Genomic DNA, 19,853 nt, shown 5'->3' with positions numbered 1-19,853 from the left:
TAAATTAATTTTATTATTTAGTTTTGTATTTGTCCATTACACAGTTTTTATGTTGTTTTGCACTACTTTTCAAATGATTTGGAAATACGGATGTAGCCTAAAAACATTTGTCATGCCAATAAAGCACCTTAAAACTAAAACTTCTTACTCTGATAGAGACACACCATTCGCTCACACTCGCTCTGAATAATAGGACAAAAACTGAAGGTTGTGCAAAAGGTACTGTGGTTATTACTGGTATCAGGAGTCAATACTGGTACTTTGATATGGAATCATTACCATATTCATGTAGCCAAGGCACATCAAAAATACCATCGTACTGTTATTGCACTTTTGCACATTTTTCTTGTATACAGATGCCTGCAAATGAGGAGAGAGAGAGAGAGAGAGAGAGAGAGAGAGAGAGAGAGAGAGAGAGAGAGGTGTGTGTGTGTGTGTGTGTGTGTGTGTGTGTGTGTGTGTGCGTGCGTGCGTGCGTGTGTGTGTGTGTTGTTGGTGGTGGTGTATGAACAGCATGGCCAACATCGCGGTCCAGCGGATCAAACGGGAGTTTAAAGAGGTTCTGAAAAGCGAAGAGGTTCGTTTAACACTTACACACATGTGTGTATTTTGCTTGACAGCTGTCAATCATGCCTTATGACTGACACATGTGCATTTAATCATGTGAGATGATGGACGGATCAATTGTGACTCTCTCTGATCCGGACCGAGTCCGCTACTGCTGTGATTTGTCTCGTTCACTGAGATAATGCAGTTTAATGTGTGTTTGTGGTGTCAGATACGCGATTTGGGGGAATATTATGGGATGTTTGTCCCGTCCAGGCCGAACAGCATTTAAACGAGTCCAAACCCGCCGAAACGAGCCACAACACATTTCTCTGGCATTCAAATGGCTTACTTAATCGATTCTGCGGTGTATATTGTTTTTATGCAGTGGTTTGATGTGTATTTATGTGTGTTTATAGTGTTTTTTAATAAAGGCCTGTGTGTGTGTGATTAGCCGCATGCTAACTGAAGGCCAGCTAGTGCTACGTAAACACACATATTTACGCTTACGTTTGACGTTAAAACAACATTTTTAGACGCACAACAATTAATATTTGGGTTAATTTATGTGGGCTGATAGGTTTGTAAACTTTTTATTGTAGTTTTGTCATGGATTTGATAATAGTTTCGACAGAATCACAACAATGATAATTGATGATTATTATAATTGTATTACGGGCGCGAATTTTCATTAAAACCTCCATTTGTGACTCGTGATTAAAGTTTATTCTTTAAATAATTTGTGTTATGATGTACTAATGTGTGTATTGAATGTTGTGTGACACTTTTAACACGAGTATAAACGAAAACTTAAGAAACAACGAACTGAATTTACCATCTAAATCTCTGATCCTTCATTAAGTATTAATCTAACTTAAATTACAGGTTTATTTGGGTATAGCCAATTCTAGTGAGTTGTGACAACTGTCAGTCACAAACGAAGTGCCAAAAATACCATAGTATTACCATGGTACAAAAACAATCACGTTTTTTCTTTTTTACTTTTAGTTGCATTTTACCTTCTGATATCATCACGGTACTATGACTTGACTACAGTATCCAAGTTAACAAAAGTATGTTTTGTCAAGAACATTTGTTCATAACTTTGAGAGAGCCTTGTCGGAACTTTCTAGGATGTTTTTGCTAGAGTTGGTCCTTTTGAATTCTGGCGAGTTTTGTATGCCATTATGTATGAATTTTTGATTTAGTTGCGAAGTTTAGGGGTTTTGACTTTGGATTTAGCCATTTCAATTTCAAGCTTCGACTTTAAATTTTGGAGTCTGTGTTTATTTTTGAGGGCATGAAGAAAACTAATAGCTGTCTTCCAAAGTTGGAAACCTAATCCATACTTTCCTAGGCATTTTCTGCTCTCATTTCAGGGATGGAAGTGGCCAATGTTGTGGAATGGATTTTATTTAAAAAAAAATTTGTTGACTAATTTTCCTGACATTTCTTTTTATTTTCACAGACGAGTAAAAACCAGATCAAAGTTGATTTAGTGGATGAGAATTTCACAGAACTGAGGGGGGAAATCGCAGGACCGCCAGATACACCTTATGAAGGCGAGAGCAAAGGAATTAGGCTATTCTGATCTATTAACTGTGTTTCTGTCTTACCTGATCAACCACATACATCTCAAGATATCTGCACTATTTGATGCCACGCCCGACAATGGCACCTAAATAATCTTCTTTCTCCTTTTCTATCTGGTTTTTGAATGCATAATAGCACAGTTACAGCTGTTATTAAAGTGTTTAGCGACATTATTAATGCCTTAGATTGCAGGCAAATTTGCTCATTTTCTTGATTTATCGAAGGCTTTTGACACAGCTGATCATGACATTCTTTTAAAGAGACAAGGCATTGTTGTTCTGTCTCTAAAGGAGTCCCTCAGGGGTCTGTACTGGGACCCATTTTATTTTCCTTGTTTATAAATAATATCTGTGATAACATTCTCAATGCTAGGTCTTTATAAAGATGATTCTGCCATTTATTATCGTGCATCATCAGCTTCACAAGCTCTTCAATACTTGCAATCAGCGTTTGATATTGTACAGTCTCGTATGTGTCGACTGATTTTAAATACAGATAAAACCAAATTAATGTTATTTTCAAATTCCAAAGCTCTACAAGGAATCTTCCTGATATTTTTCCTGAATAAAATGACAGTGTGTGGTTATTTAGCCATTTTTGTCTTGTACATTAGTGTCTCATTTCTAAAATCTTCCCTTTCTGACATTGGAACGTCAATCAATTTTCTAAATGCATGCACTTGTTTATGTTGATGTTTCTAAACGTTTCAGATTATGTTTTTTTTAACATATGTCTTGGTGACATGCTTACTGGAGTAGATATTTACACTAATATGATGTTGATTTCATAAACTGTTTTGATTTTGTCTCTACTTTGTGACTTTCTGTCTTTTCCTGTTTTGTAGGTGGCAGATTTCAACTAGAAATTAAAATTCCAGAGACGTATCCATTTAATCCACCAAAGGTGAGTCAACACTGGGTTAAACACTGGCTAATCTAGTTTAACTGTTGGTATCATATGGTAGATCAGGAGTGCTGTGAAGTTTGTGCAAACGATTATATGCAGGAGCCTTCATAGAAGTACAATAAAAACAAAGTTCAGTGTTCTTCATCAGTGTTTCTGTCTTGTTTTCCAGCACAAATATCTAAACATTCTTAAATCAAAATGCATTTACCATTTACTGGAGAAGTCTTGTTTTATGAACAAATAATCAAGATACATTTTCTGGAGAAGCAAAATCACTGAAGATATAATGCTTGTTTTATGAACAAATGATCAAAAACTAATACTTAAAACAAGAACAAATATCTGCCCATGGAGTCAGAAAAACAAACTTAATTCAAATGGAAAACAAGTGATGTTCTGATCTCATTGGCAGATATTTGTTCTTGTTTTAAGCATAAAGTAAATTCATTTTTAATATATTTTACTTAATATCTGAAGTCATTTTGCTTCTCAAGTAAATTAATATTTTGATATTTCGACTGGAAAACAAGATGGAAATGCTGAGGAATATTTTACTGTAAAACAAGAGAAAGATATGTTTAGAAAATAGTTTTTCTAAGGCTGCATGTCTTTGCACAGGGACACGTGCATCCCACACTTAGAAGTTGAATGTTCCCACAGAAAACAAGACGCATGCCGACTGACTACAACAACGTTTGAGGCGGTTCTGATACATAATCTCATTTACAGCATAAAAACTGCGTCTAAAAAGCTTATTTACCTTATTATCCTTCTACTTCTGTTGTCTGTGCACACGAACTATCAACTTTAGAGTGTGTTGTAGATTGTAGTGCAGATTTTTATGGCAACAAGTTGCATTAATCCGCCAAATATTAGCGCTTTAGATGCATTTTGTATTTGCATTGTGATTCCCTGAATTGAATCTGAATCACATTGTGAGCTGCGTGCTCTGCTATTGACTGATGTTTTTTACTTTAGGTATTAATTCTTCTTGTCCGCTGATGTTTTTCAGGTGCGGTTTATAACGAAGATCTGGCATCCCAACATCAGCTCAGTAACAGGTGCCATTTGCTTGGACATCCTGAAGGACCAGTGGTAAGATCTTACTGAACGCACTATAGAGCTGTGAAGCAACAGTGAACACTGAACTCTCTGCTGTGTGTGTGTGTGTGTGTGTGTGTGTGTGTGTGTGTGTGTGTGTGTGTGTGTGTGTGTGTGTGTGTGTGTGTGTGTGTGTGTGTGTTACAGGGCGGCAGCCATGACCCTCCGAACAGTGTTACTGTCACTACAGGCTCTTCTGGCCGCTGCTGAACCAGATGATCCACAGGACGCTGTGGTCGCCAATCAGGTATATAGAGAATTATGTATTTATTAGGATTAACCCCTTGTTTTCGAGGGTCTCCCACCACATAACAGCCACTACATATCAAAAACAAATTAACAATACATCTACAAACAACAAAACACAAACATTAATTGAAACAAAACACCACAAAGTTGAAATAATAACAAATAATAAATGTATATGTGAGCTTGTGTCTGGAATGCGCAACAAAAAGTGGGCGTACAAATAGTATAGTAAGATCTCTAGTGGTTTTAAGAGTTTCTGTAGAGTTCAGAGTCCCCATGTGTGCTTAAAGTGAACATGAAACAGATGTTGTGCTCGTCTTTTCTCCTCTATTGTGTCGTATATCCGAGTGAAACGCTTCTGGAACGAGAACAAATGTGGGCGGGGCTTGATTTTGTCTGTGTGGAATTGATTGGATGGTTGTGGTTTGCTATTGGTGGATCTCATGTGAGTTACAGGTTGCCCCGCCCACATCAGAGATGCTGCAAGAGGAACTTATTCTCATTCAAGATTACGAGATATGAATTAAAAATAATAATGATGTGCACGGATAAATCATAAAAATAAATAAAATCTTAAATTTTGTTTGATCGAATTTACGGCCATAAAAAGTTTTTAATATCTTAAATGGTATCATGGTATTATCATTAAGATGTATTAAATTTGGCGACAGAAAGACAGGAATCGTGAATGCGTCCTAATGTGATTATTAAACTTCGAAAGACAATCTTTTTTATTATTTTAATTTCTATTAATATTCAGCAAGGACACACTCAATTGATTAAAAGTGACAGTAAAGACATTTATAATGTTATAAATGATCACTGTTACAAATAAATGCTGCTTTTTTGACTTTCTATTCATCATAATATAATCATAAGTGTTTCTTGAGCATCAAATCCTCATATTAGAGTGATTTCTGAAGGATCATGTGACACTGAAGACTGGAGTAATGATGCTGAACATTCAGCTTTGATCACAGGAATTATAATAAATTACACTTTACTGTATATTCACATAGAAAACAGATGATTTATAACTAGATGTACCGCAGGGCGGTACAAAATATGACCGCCGCTCAGGCCTGCACTGACTTTCCACAAAAATAAATAACGTGGAGCAATTTGGCTGTATTGCGTGTTTATGTATATACCTAAAAAAAGTAGTAGTATGTGCATGTCTGTGTGTATGTTTGTGTATGTGTGTGTCTGTGCATGTATATGTGCCTGTGTACATGTGTGTGCGCGTGTGTTTGTGTGTGTGTGTCTGTGCATGTGGATTTGTATGTGTGTGTATGGGTGTGTGTCTGTGCGTGTGGATGTCAGTGTGTGTGACAGTATCATCCTAAACCAGCAACCCTTCGCTCAACAGCACCATCTACAGGCCGATGAGTGTACAGTCACTAAATGTGCACATAAATGAATTTATTTTATACCCCCCCATGGATGAAATTCTACGAAACTTAGCAGAGGATACCCCCAGAGGATGTCAAGTTAATCATACACATGAAATATGGTGCAGTTCTGAACATCTCCACTGAAGATAGGGGCGATTAAAGCAGAATAATATTGCATTTTCATTTTTTATGGGAGTGGCGTAAATCACAAATGAGTGATTATGGGCTAGGTTGATGTGGGCCCTTAAGAGCAACATACCATAAAAATTTCTTCATCCTCGGTGCCACGGTTCAGGTAGTTATTTAGGAAAAACTGCATTTTTGGGGTTTGGGGGGGCCCAGCTCGGGGGGGGAGTGGCCCCCGGGGACCAAACGAAATTTTTCCGTAAAAGTCTAGTGGGGCTACATGCCCACCAAATTTCATGTTCCCCGGTGTTTCGGTGTCCCTGGTATCGTTGACGAAAAATTCAGTAGGTGACGAAAAAAAAAAAAAACTTTTACAATCCCTATATGACCGCTTTTGCTAGCTACGCTAGCGGCGGTCATAATAATATTTTACAGTTTTTACTGTATTTTAATCAAATAAATGCAGCCTTTGTGAGCAGAAGAGACTCTTTCACAAACATTAAAAAAAGCTCAAACTTTTTTGTACCATCGTAGTTTTACTGTTGTTTACGAGTGATATGGCAAACGTGCAATTCAGAAAGTTATGTTCTAGAAAAAGAGATACTGATAACTCTACACATATTTACTAGCTAATATAAGGAAACAAGATTCTGCTTCATTTGGGTGTCAGGCTGATGTGGTCACTTCCTGTTTTCACTGTGTTTGTTTCCTGTCTGACAGTATAAACAGAACCCAGAGATGTTCAAACAGACGGCTCGACTCTGGTCACATGTTTACGCAGGAGCTCCCGTCTCCAGCCCAGACTACACACGCAAAATAGACAAGCTCTGCGCCATGGGCTTCGAGAAAGTGAGTAGCGAAACACACGCTTACGAAAACCACAGTTATGAAAACAAAATGTTATTTTAAATGTTCAGAATGTTTCAAAAATGATTTTTCTTGGTTATACGAATGTTAAGGGAATATTTCATTTTATTATTCTTCAAACATTATGCAAACGTTACTTTTGAATGTTCTGAAACAAGTAGAAACATTTAAAAAACGTCAGACGAACATCCAACTAAAATGTTTCAGAAACAGATTTATGCAAGATGTATAAATAATGTTTTTCTGCTAACGTTCTGAAAACATAATTAAAAACCCGATAACATTGAATGCACGTTCTATTAATGTTCCGGGCAGAAGGTTTGTCAGCTGAGCTTCTCCTGCTGCACTTCTATGCAAAATATTTGTTCAAAAAGCATGTACAAAAATCAGGGCCCTATGAATTCCTTTTTATTGGTTAAATTAAAATTTAGGAATCAGACAGCATGTCTAATTAATTGAAACCATGCAACTTAATAAATTTAACAACAATTTATTAAAAGTTTAACAAAAAAGTATGTTTAGGGCCCTATGAAATAGGTTTTATGAATTTTTTCTCAAATTCCATTTTTTTTTTTTTTTTTTTTTTAATTACCAAGTTCTGTGTTAAGGTTACTGGATTCCATTTTAATGGTAACATTAAGTTGCAATAATCAAAAATTATGTATATTTAATTGAATTAATAAAAAACAATAATTTATAAAATAAATTATTTTTATGAACTTTTTTTTATTATAAATCATTTTTATTATTTATAAATTCCCCCTATAAATTCTGTTATGTATTTAAATTTTTCTTGCAGTCAGAAAAGGCATAAAACATTCATTTTAACCATATGATTAAATCAATATTACTTTTAATCATATAAAATAAAACAAACTTTTTTGTCAAACAGAGTTTACATCTGTAAAATATTTCTGTCACAATTTCTTCAAGTTAAACCAAACTTTTATTTTGAGGTGTTGCTGTGAGGAGAGTTTCGGTGTGTTTGTGACAGTAGTTGTTCTTAAATGAAACGGTAAATTCTGATGAAGTGACTCAGAGCGGCTCTGGAGCTGAAGTTCATGCGTTCTCATCCTCATAGAGCTATACAGTAAATCCTGTTTTTATGACTGGATTCCGCGATTCCGTCCACGTTTTCCCGCATTGTGGAATCCATAGGGCCCTAACAAGTGCACATGCTATGCTTTAGAAGCCACTAATGTGATTTTGCACACTATTTAGTCGGTGTAGTATTTCCTCCCGTCAGAATGCCGTGTTTTCTTCTGTGCAGAACGCAGTCATAGTGGCGCTGTCGTCGAAGTCCTGGGACGTGGAGACGGCGACAGAACTATTGCTCAGCAACTGAGTCCGACACGAGGAGCCAAAGCACCTGATCTGACACAATCACACTCTTTCTCTTCATCCTCCTGTTCTCTCTCCATCTTTTCCATTCCTTTACTCAACATAGTTCATCCCAAACTGAAAACGTCATGTTTATGTTGTTCTGAAGTCGTATTTGTTCAGCAGGAGACGTTTAGCCGAATGTTCACGCTGCTCTTTCTCTGTATGAAGAAAGCGGCTGGTGATTTTGCAGTACAAATGGCGGGTTTTGAACAACATGAGCGCGAGGAAAAGATACGTTTACTTTCATTTTTGGGTGAACTGACTGTGAACTTTTCTATCTCTTTCTTTTGTTTACTTATTTTGGTTTGGATGTGCCTTTTTTCTTTCTCTCTTATAATCTTCATCATCATTATGATCATCATCATCATTTCCCTCAGAACGGTGCAGCAATCTGACTCCAGCCCGACTGTAGCCCCGCCCCCTCACACACACACACACACACACACACACAATCAGCACTGCAGTCTTTCTCCCTCCCGCTCAATCATTGGCTCTTTTATCTGGAAAACATTTTTAAAACTACAGTGTCAAACAGAACGATGTGAAATGGTACCTTCACTCATAGATGTTAATCTCAAACATTCAAGACTGGAAAACACACACACACGCAAATATATGAAAGACGAGTTCATCTGTAAATAAAGCTATTAAAGTCTGTATAAATTAAAGCAATGTGGCAATGCCTTTATTTATTATTGCTTTGTGGAATAGTGAAATAAACACTAGTTTCATGGCTGAGCATGTGATGTTTGGATGATCTGTGTTTTGCATTGACTGAGGTTCTGAGAGCACAAAAACATCATACAGATGTAGACATGGAGACAGATCTTGGCATATATATACACATAGAGAGAGAGAGAGAGACTGCCGTTCAAAAGTTTTTTATTTGATTAAAAAATACACACAAAAAACAGTAATATTGTGAAATATTATGACAATTTAAAATAACTTTTTTATATTTTGATATATTTAAAAAATGTCAGCATCATTACTCCAGTCTTCAGTGTAACAAGATCCTTCAGAAATCACTCTAATATGAGGATTTGATAATCAAATTCATTATTATAATCAATGTTGAAAACAGTTGTAGACATTTTTTTTCAGGATTCTTTGATGAATAGAAAGTTCTAAAGAACAGCATTTATTTGAAATAGAATCTTTTGTAACATTATAAATGTATTAACTGTCACTTTTGATCGATTTAATTAATTCTTGATTAATTAATGTATTCATTTATTTCTTTCCCCAAAAAAATTTAATTAAAATTCTTAATGACCCCAAACTTTTGAAGGGTAGTGTTTAATGTTACAAAAGCTTTCTATTTCAGATAAATGCTGTTCTTTTGAACTTTCTATTAATCAAATCCTGAAATAAAAATGTAAATAACTGTTTCCAACATTGATAATAATCATAAATGTTTCTTACGCATTAAATCCTCATATTAGAGTGATTTCTGAAGGATCATGTGACACTGAAGACTGGAGTAATGATGCTGAACATTCAGCTTTGATCACAGGAATAAATTACAGTTTACTATATATTCACATAGAAAACAGATGATTTACATTATAATAATATTTCACAATATTACTGTTTTTCATTTTATTTTTCATTCAAATAATTTTATCTCTCTAAAAATCAACATTTCATCTGTTTACTTGTATTTCCATTAACCATCATCAGAGAACACATGCGACTGTGTCGTTGAATTATTGAACTGTTAACTTAAAGCGCAATGCTAGGCCTACTTCGTGTACATCATGTGTGTGTGTGAGGGGTTCGGCTGACAATAAGAGTTTAGGAAGCTCTGGTCTAGTGGAGTTGAGGAGAGGAGCGGCTCCAGAAGAGAGAGAGAGAGAAAAAAACATGTATGTGTATATGTATATATACGTGTACGCGCATATATATGTATATATATATATATATAAAAACTAACAATAACAATACAAATATGTAAATGTATGTATGTTGAGTTGGTTCTATTCTAGAGGAATGTTAAATTGTTTATTGACCGCATGAAACCACTGACAATCACAGTTTGGAACATCCAAGGCATTAACTCATCAAGTTTTGGATGTAAAATCAAAACCTTGAATTTTAAGAAAAGTGTTTTAGAAATAGACATAATAATCTTACAGGAAACGTGGCGCAGAACTGATGAGGTCACTCTCTGTCCCCCAGGATATCGGGAAATTCTCATATCGTCCCAAAAACATGAAAAAGTCACACGCGGGAGAGATTCAGGGGGCATCATAATCTGGCACAAGCTTGAAAATGATAAGTACATCCAACTAATCAAAAAAGAAGAATCTCATATCTGGCTCAAAATCAATAAACAGCTCAGTCAAACTACAAAAGATCAAATCTTATGTGCTCTCCACAGCCAAATCAACCACTCCCAGGCCCAGGGAAGTGTGCTGATGTGTGGGGATCTCAACGCCAGAACAGGATCCCTACCCGACTACACCACAGACAACAGGAATAATTATATATTTGGACAGAGCTTTCAACAAAACAGTGTTAACTTTTCAAGGACTAACTCTGATGCTCAGGTGAATAAAACCAGCAGGCTTCTAGTTGAGCTCTGTCGAAGCCTCGGTCTGTACCTCGTCAACGGCAGGGTCAGAGGTCAACGGCAGGGTGAGAGGGGACTCTCTAGAGATACACCTACAGCTCATCTCATGGTTGCTCAACAGTTGACTACATGATCACAGACTTAGATATATTCTCTTTCAGAGCATTCACGGTCAAACCACTTACACCCCTATCGGATCACAGCCAAATTACTCTGTATCTAAAAAGGAAAGAAAATGCTAACATACACCCACAACCCAGTAAGCTGTACAACACCCAAAACATCTACAGATGGGTTCAAAACAGCACTGAAAAATACCTGACCGCACTCGACCACCCCCAAGTGTGCTTACTCATGGATAACTTCATAGATTACGATTATCCTCATAATCTGGCTGTAGAAAACATAAATGACTAATTTGATTATCTGGCAACAATATCTAATCTTAAAACCACAACGAAAAACCATAAGCAAAAAACAAAAGAATGAAAAATGGTTTGATTCGGATTGTAAAAGAATAAAGAAAAATTTAAGACAGCTTGCAAACCAAAAACACAGACAACCAGACGATTCAGATTTACGTCTTCATTATTGTGAGGAGCTTAAAACATATAAAAATACACTCAGAAAGAAGAAAGAACAGTACATCCAAAATCAGCTCAAAACTATTGAAGATTCTGTCCAATCAAACAGTTTCTGGGACAACTGGAACCTCCTAAATAATAAGAAACATGAGCAAATTACAATACAAGACGGAGATTAAATATTAAATACATTCTCAAATGTGATTTATTTTCTTACATTTAGCTTTCTCTCTGGCTTTTGTCCGCTATGAGTGCGGAAAGGAAAAGCACAGCTCGGCCTCGTCATTCCTCCTCTCTCCTCCAGGAGGCGATCGAGTGTCTCTCTCTCTCTCTCTCTCTCTCTCTTCTGGAGCCGCTCCTCTCCTCAACTCCACTAGACCAGAGCTTCCTAAACTCTTATTGTCAGCCGAACCCCTCACACACACACATGATGTACACGAAGTAGGCCTAGCATTGCGCTTTAAGTTAAGAGTTCAGTAATTCAACGACACAGTCGCATGCGTTCTCTGATGATGGTTAACGGAAATACAAGTAAACAGATGAAATGTTGATTTTTAGAGAGATAAAATTATAGATAGATAGAGACAGACAGATAGTAGCCTAATAATTTAAGCAATTTACAGTGACTTGCAAATTGTAATCATTCAAAACATGTGTTTGTAAGTACCACAGTATTACACTGAGCTCCGGTCCTCTGGTTCTAGTCCAAACTGATCAGGATTCTCGGGTTCCGTCCGTTTTGTCGTGTTTCTGCTGGCTAGATGCATATCTTTCTTCTGAAAGCACGGATAAACTCCAATCACCTTCCCGAGCCACAGATCTCACACCGCTCTTTTAAAGGGATAGATCACCCAAAAATGAAAATTAGCCCATGATTTACTCACCCTGAACTCATCCTAGATGTATATGACATTCTTCTTTCAGACGAACACAATCAGAGTTATATTAAAAAATGTCCTGCCTCTTCCAAGCTTTATAATGGGAGTGAATGTCTGTTTCTGTATCCATCATAAAAGTGCATCTATCCGTAATAAAAGAGCATCTATCCATCATAAAAGTGCATCTGTCCATCATGAGTGCATCTATCCATCATAAAAGTGCATCTATCCATCATAAGTGCATCTATCCATCATAAAAGTGCATCTATCCATCATAAGTGCATCTATCCATCATAAAAGTGCATCTATCCATCATAAAAGTGCATCTATCCATCATAAGTGCATCTATCCATCATAAAAGTGCATCTATCCATCATAAAAGTGCATCTATCCATCATAAGTGCATCTATCCATCATAAAAGTGCATCTATCATCATAAAAGTGCATCTGTCCATCATAAAAGTGCATCAATCCATCATAAAAGTGCATCTATCCATCATAAAAGTGCATCTATCCATCATAAAAGTGCATCTATCCATCATAAAAGTGCATCAATCCATCATAAAAGTGCATCTATCCATCATAAAAGTGCATCTGTCCATCATAAAAGTGCATCTATCCATCATAAAAGTGCATCAATCCATCATAAAAGTGCATCTATCCATCATAAAAGTGCATCTGTCCATCATAAAAGTGCATCTATCCATCATAAAAGTGCATCTATCCATCATAAAAGTGCATCTATCCATGATCAAATGTGCATCATGGCGGAGTGTAAATATCAGAGTTGCATTACTCGCATAAGCATTTAGACTTAAGTGGAATCCGTATGTTCGTTTGGTGTAGTTATTTTACTTTACAAAGTTTTAATTATGAATATTTTTCTTACACAAACGCATCGCATGTATGACTTGAGGATGAGTAAATCATAGGCTAATTTTCATTTTAAAGTGAACTAGGGTTCCCAGGGAAAGCAAGAACTGATTAGAATGTAAATGTGTCTGCCAAATGCATAAATGTAATGTAAACGTACTCCTTTAACATCTAAACCAAAGGCGCACTAGACTGATGACCTATAGATTGCATTTCGCTCCCGTGTTATTTCAGGACACGGTAATGATGATAAAGGTGTTATTTCCGTCTCAATCCCTCATCATCTCCGTTACCTGTCCGCGAGCCCACCTGTTGCGCGCATGATTGACAGCGGAATAGCGGCGCGTCTGGTTACCGGAGCGACACGCGACACCCGGAGCTCCAGTGACGGCAGATCCAGCGCGGAACGGGGGAGAGGACAGCAGATCCAGCGCTGATGCTCCTGTGGGATCTCCTGTAGGATCTCTGCTCGGGGGGATGGAGAGGATCTGTGTGGAGATGCTGTTCTTCTCCGCGCTGTTGCTCGTTGATGGTGAGACACGCATATTCTGACCAGATTATACATTCATATTCATTTCAGGCTGGTTTGGTAGGCCTAATTAAGCAATATGTTCTTCAAAGACAACACAAATTGTTCTAAGAACGTTTCGTTGACGTTCCCATTAAGGTGTGAACACGTCATTTTTGAATTTTCTCTGATCATTCGAAATGATTTTTAACGTTATTCGAATGTTTAGGGAACATTCCATTTCAGAATTCTGCAACGGACACGTTACTTTTGAATTTTCTCTGAACGCCATGAGAACATTAGGGAACATTCCATTTCAGAACATTCCATTCCATTTGGCAAACATTATGGGAACGTTACTTTAGAATTTTCTCTGAACGTTCTGAAACAAATAATAATAAAAAACAAATGTTCAACAAAAACTTTTTTTTTCTGGGTTACTGGTTAAGAAGTTTAATCAGGTTAGTTGCAAGTTTGTATTTTAACACACAGTAGCCTACAGTATAATATTGATGTTTTGTTTTCCAGTACAAATGTTAACATTCTAAAATCAAGATTTACTTGAAAAGCAAAATGACTTTGCTTGATATTAAGTTTTGTTTTCTGAAAAATATATTGAAAATTCAGTGAGTTTTTGCTTTTAAAAAAAGTGTCAGTGGAGTGTGAAAAATAAGTTTTCCCTCTGAATGAAGTTTATTTGTGTGTTGTGTTTTTTTAGATATTTGTTCATGTTTTAAGCATAAACTTAGTTTATTTTAAAACTTTTAAATTGTCTTTTACTTAAATTGTTATTTAAACATTGTTTTATATCTAAATGTTTCAATACATTGCTTTTTTCTTATTTTTTCCGTTTTAATATAGTTACACAGCATGAGAGACTGGGGAAATGTGACACATTTTGTTAGTTGTTTTGTGTTGTGTCTTAAACCTTCAATATATTCTCACATTTATCTGCCATAAATTTAGAAATCTCAAATTGATCCCAAACGTTGTTACAACCAGCCTCATTAATGTGTTATTATGAATATTTGTTGGCTCTTTGACAAAATACATTTGTTCCATTTTAATCAGCTTAAACAGGGAGCGCTCGCAGAACTTTAGATAACGTTCTTCCAATAACGTTAATAGAACATTCGTTCAAAGTTATCGGGTCAAAAACATTATTTATACAGTGATTGTTCATGGAGCTTTTTTCTGAAATGTTTTACTGCTTGTTTCTGCATGTGTGTGTGTGTGTGTGTGTGTGTATTTGTGTGTTCAGCAGCTCATTGTGCTCAGGGTCGATACGCACACAAACTCTTGAATGATCTGATGGAGAATTATTCCACCGCTCTACGACCGGTGGACGACACTGACAAAACCCTGAACGTCACGCTGCAGGTCACGCTGTCTCAGATCAAGGACATGGTCAGTATCTCTCCGTCAGTTCACTGGCTCATTCTGGGAAAACTAGCCATGACATCATACACTCGTAAAAATAACGGTTCCAAAAGTGAATTTTTGCAGCTGTCAATCATATGACATCATACACTCGTAAAAATGAAGGTTCCAAAAGTGAGTTTTCGCAGCTGTCAATCATATGACATCATACACTCGTAAAAATGGAGGTTCCACAAGCGAGTTTCGCAGCTGTCAATCATATGACATCATACACTCGAAAAAATAACAGTTCCAAAAGTGAGTTTTCACAGCTGTCAATCATATGACATCATACACTCATAAAAAGTTCCAAAAGTGAGTTTTCGCAGCTGTCAATCATGTGACATCATACACTCGTAAAAATAACGGTTCCAAAAGTGAATTTTTGCAGCTGTCAATCATGTGACATCATACACTCGTAAAAATGAAGGTTCCAAAAGTGAGTTTTCGCAGCTGTCAATCATATGACATCATACACTCGAAAAATGAAAGTTCCAAAGGTGAGATTTCGCAGCTGTCAATCATATGACATCATACACTCGTAAAATGAAAGTTCCAAAGGTGAGATTTCGCAGCTGTCAATCATATGACATCATACACTCGTAAAAAGTTCCAAAAGTGAGTTTTCGCAGCTGTCAATCATGTGACATCATACACTCGTAAAAATGAAGGTTCCAAAAGTGAGTTTTCGCAGCTGTCAATCATGCGACATCATACACTCGTAAAAAATTATAGTTTCCAAAAGTGAGTTTTCGCAGCTGTCAATCATGTGACATCATACACTCGTAAAAAATGAAAGTTCCAAAAGTGAGTTTTCGCAGCTGTCAATCATGACATCATACACATAAAAAATGAAGGTTCCAAAAGTGAGTTTTCGCAGCTGTCAATCATGACATCATACACATAAAAAATGAAGGTTCCAAAAGTGAGTTTTCGCAGCTGTCAATCATGCGACATCATACACGTAAAAAATGTAAGTTCCAAAAGTGAGTTTTTGCAGCTGTCAATCATGTGACATCATACACATAAAAAATGAAGGTTCCAAAAGTGAGTTTTCGCAGCTGTCAATCATGTGACATCATACACGTAAAAAATGTAAGTTCCAAAAGTGAGTTTTCGCAGCTGCCAGTCATGTGACATCGTACACTTGGAAAAACTATGGTTCCAAAAGTGGTTTTTCGCAGCTGTCAATCATGCGACACCATAGACTAAAAAGTTACCCCTTCTAAACTGGGGAAACAAAAATGTTTCATCACTGTAAAAACCCCTCAGTGAACAGTCCTTAAAAGAACCATTTTCCCTAGTCAGAAGAACATTTTTTTAAAATGTAAGAATAAAATCTAACCTTTTTCACTCCAAAGAACACTTTTGTGCAATGAAAAGGTTCTATACATGTTAAAAGTTCGATGCCAATAAAGAACCTTCAGTTTAAGAGTGCACATGTGATATATAGCCATCTATAGTCTCTCTCTCAGCCACTCTCTCTTTCTGTCTCTGTGTCTCTAGTTGGCATCTAATATTAACAGCAGTCTGTGCGTCTCTAGTAACATCATTATAGCTAATGCTAGACACACAGCAGTGTGTGAAAGGAGTAGAGAACGGAAAATGTGCATTTAAATGTTTTTATCCGCTGCATATTTCATTGCACATTATAATAAAATAGATGGTTGATCAAACTCAACATCAGCTGTTCATCTCTGTCACCTTCATTTTTTTATATAGCTTTTTTTTTTATGTAGATAGTTTCAAAGCAGCTTTACAGTGATAATAGGAAATTAATAATGGGAATAATAGGAATAGGAAATGACCTCTGTGCAGGACGAGAGGAACCAGGTGTTAATCGCGTACCTGTGGATCAGACAGACCTGGAACGACGCATACCTGAAGTGGAATAAAGACGAGTACGACGGTCTGGAGGTGATTCGCATTCCCAGCAGCCTCGTGTGGAGACCAGACCTGGTGCTGTATAACAAGTACGCCCGTACGTTCATGCACACGTTAGCTTTCCTGTCTTTCTTCCCTGTTGACGTCTCTGTACAGCTGCAGTATAAGAGCAAAGAACATACAACATCTAAAGAACCTTTGTCCACTATAAAGAACCTTTTTTGCAATGGAAAGATTCCATGATTCTTCATGGAACCATCAATGCTAAATTTTTATTTTTATTTTTAAAGAACACCATGCTTTCACATCTTCATCTTTCTTCAGTGTGTAATGTTGCTGTTTGATCATGATAAATCTCTGCAAAGTCACACAGTTCTTCTCTATATCAGTGTCAGTGTTTCTGAACTCCTGAAACGCCTCCATTGTAGTCTTGAGTTTCTTCCGGGAACGAACACGTCACAATATTCCTCATTATAATAATTAATGCGCAGAAAAAAGGGGCGGGGCCAGGTTGAGTTAGTTAGTAGTGTGTTAAACTGGCGGTTATGGTAAGGGGCGGGACATTTCCCAAACACACTCGAAGCGCTCGACCAATCACAACACACTGCTCCAGCCGACCAATCAGAGCACAGTGTGCTTTTCAGAAGGAGGGGCTTCATAGAGACAGGAAGTAAACAGAGCGTTACTGACAGACTGGGAAAAGAGGAGCTGAAAAATATGAAAAATAATGTGTTTTTGAACATTCAAGAATGAAAACATATTTTAGTAGATAAAAACAAAAATCAAGGCTTTGTAAAAGGCCCTCTTTAACTTGAATTCTCTCTCTGTGTGTTTTCCTCTTCTAAACACACACGTGTGCGCTGGCAGGGCGGATGATGATTCCTCCGGGCCGGTGGACACTAATGTGGTGTTGCGGTATAACGGGGAGATCACGTGGGACGCCCCGGCCATCACTAAGAGCTCGTGTGTGGTGGATGTCTCCTACTTCCCCTTCGACAGCCAGCAGTGCAACCTTACCTTTGGCTCATGGACCTACAACGGAAACCAGGTACAAACACCAAACACAGCTGCCAGGAAGAGAAAGGGAGAAAGAGAGAGAAAAAGCACATTGTAGTGCTTTTAAATCATCACATTTTCTTGAGATTTTTAGATTTTAAGTTTGTTTAGAAAGTCATTTTATAAAATGGGAAAATTTTGGTTAGCAAAGAGCCCACTTCTTTTATGTATGTGGTGTTTTCCTAATAAAATAAATAACTGCATAACATATACTCTTCACTTAAAGGTGCATTGTGTAATATTTAGGAGGATCTGTTGACAGGAATGCAATATCATACACATAACTATGTTTTCAGTGGTGTATAAAGACCTTACATAATGAACCGTTATGTTTTTATTAGCTTAGAATGAGCATTTCTCTCTACACACACCGCGGGTCCGCTTACATCGACATGTTTCTACGGTGGCCCTAAACGGACAAACGCGTTTCGTCACTGTGTTGTTCTTCATGATAAGAAGTTAGCTAAAGTCAGCGGATAAAACACTGACACAATGATGAACAGGCGACAATAATATTCGCAAAAACATAATTTTACTGAATAATTAAGTAAACATAATTTCTTAATTTATCTTTGTAAAGAAACCCGCATTGTTTAACTGGCTACTCTCTGCCATCTCAGACGATGACATCACTTCCTGTCAGTCACCGTAACTTCTGTTGGGTGCAATTCACAATCTCACCACTAGATGCGCTAAAAATTACACACTGCACCTTTAAAATATATAATATATAGTGTGCCATGCGTTATAAAGTAGTGACTATCTGGTCTCTAATCGGTCTCCTCCAGGTGGACATCGCTATGGGGATGGACAGCGGCGACCTCTCGGACTTCGTGGAGAACGTGGAGTGGGAATGTCACGGGATGCCGGCCACGAAGAACGTGATCATGTACGGCTGCTGCTCGGACCCGTATCCCGACATCACCTACACGGTTCTGCTGCAGAGGCGGAGCTCGTTCTACATCTTTAACCTGCTGCTGCCCTGCTTCCTCATCTCATTCCTGGCTCCTCTGGGCTTCTACCTGCCCGCCGACTCGGGAGAGAAGGTTTCGCTGGGCGTGACGGTTCTGCTGGCGCTCACCGTGTTTCAGATGATGGTGGCGGAGAGCATGCCTCCCTCCGAAAGCGTTCCTCTGATCGGTGAGTGTCTGATCTACTGATTAGCTGTTTTAGTGATGGTCATATTATCATTCATGTAATTATGTTGGCTTGACAGAAACAATGTACTGAAATCCTATTTAAGTTGCTTCTTCTGAGACCAAATTTCAAATAATGTTTTAAATAATGCTAGCAACATGTTAAACATACTAGTGACATGTTAAACCATGCTAAAAACATGCTATCAATGTGATAAATCACACTAGCAACATGTTAAACGTGTTAACGATGTTAAATCATGTTAGAAACATGTTAGCAACATGTTAAATTATGTTAGACATGCTAAAACATGTTAGCAACATGTTAAATCATGCTAGCAAAATGTTAATTCATGCTAGTAATGTGCTAAAACATAATAGTAACATGTTAAACATGTTAGCAATGAGCCAATTCAAGGTAGCAACATGTTAAATCAAGATAGCAACATGGTAGCAGAATGTTAAAAAATGCTAGCAATGTGCTAAATAATCTGATCAGCGTGCCAATCATGTTAGCAACATGCTATTTCATGCTAACAACATTTTAAAACATGTTAGCAACATGCTAATTCATGCAAGCAATGTGTTAAATCATGCAAGCAACATGTTAAACCATGTAAGCAACATGTTAGCGATGTGTTAAATCATGTTAGACAAATGCTAGCACTGTAGTAATTATGCTAGCAACATGCTAATTCATGCTAGCACTATGTTAAATCATACTAGCAACATGTTAGCAATGTTAAATCGTTAGCAACATGATAAATCATGTTAG

The 19,853-nt window shown here is 37.1% G+C and overlaps 2 protein-coding genes across 2 annotated transcripts in view; both read left to right on the top strand.

Moving 5' to 3' along the window:
* Positions 1-421: 421 nt before the first annotated feature.
* Positions 422-8,833, top strand: ube2ka (ubiquitin-conjugating enzyme E2Ka). The gene is made up of 7 exons (XM_081383006.1): positions 422-577; positions 2,015-2,108; positions 2,984-3,042; positions 4,058-4,140; positions 4,294-4,393; positions 6,636-6,764; positions 8,053-8,833. The coding sequence occupies exons 1-7, from the start codon at positions 506-508 to the stop codon at positions 8,125-8,127; spliced, it is 612 nt and encodes a 203-aa protein (XP_081239132.1). The 5' UTR covers positions 422-505; the 3' UTR covers positions 8,128-8,833.
* A 4,741-nt stretch (positions 8,834-13,574) lies between these two features.
* LOC308701009 (neuronal acetylcholine receptor subunit alpha-9-II) overlaps positions 13,575-19,853 on the top strand; it is a gene marked incomplete at its 3' end in the record, with an annotated part of 7,405 nt that continues 1,126 nt past the window's right edge. The window contains exons 1-5 of the mRNA XM_081383003.1: positions 13,575-13,607; positions 14,845-14,990; positions 16,821-16,975; positions 17,754-17,934; positions 18,731-19,082. Of these exons, the coding sequence (XP_081239129.1) occupies positions 14,895-14,990; positions 16,821-16,975; positions 17,754-17,934; positions 18,731-19,082 (784 nt within the window). The 5' untranslated portion in view covers positions 13,575-13,607; positions 14,845-14,894. The remainder of the gene's footprint in view (positions 13,608-14,844; positions 14,991-16,820; positions 16,976-17,753; positions 17,935-18,730; positions 19,083-19,853) is intronic.

This window comes from Scardinius erythrophthalmus (genome assembly GCF_964197995.2).
Source record: "Scardinius erythrophthalmus genome assembly, chromosome: 13".
Lineage (NCBI taxonomy): Eukaryota > Metazoa > Chordata > Actinopteri > Cypriniformes > Leuciscidae > Scardinius > Scardinius erythrophthalmus.
The sequence above is the reverse complement of the archived record's forward strand: the minus strand, read 5'-3'. Positions and strand labels throughout refer to the sequence as shown.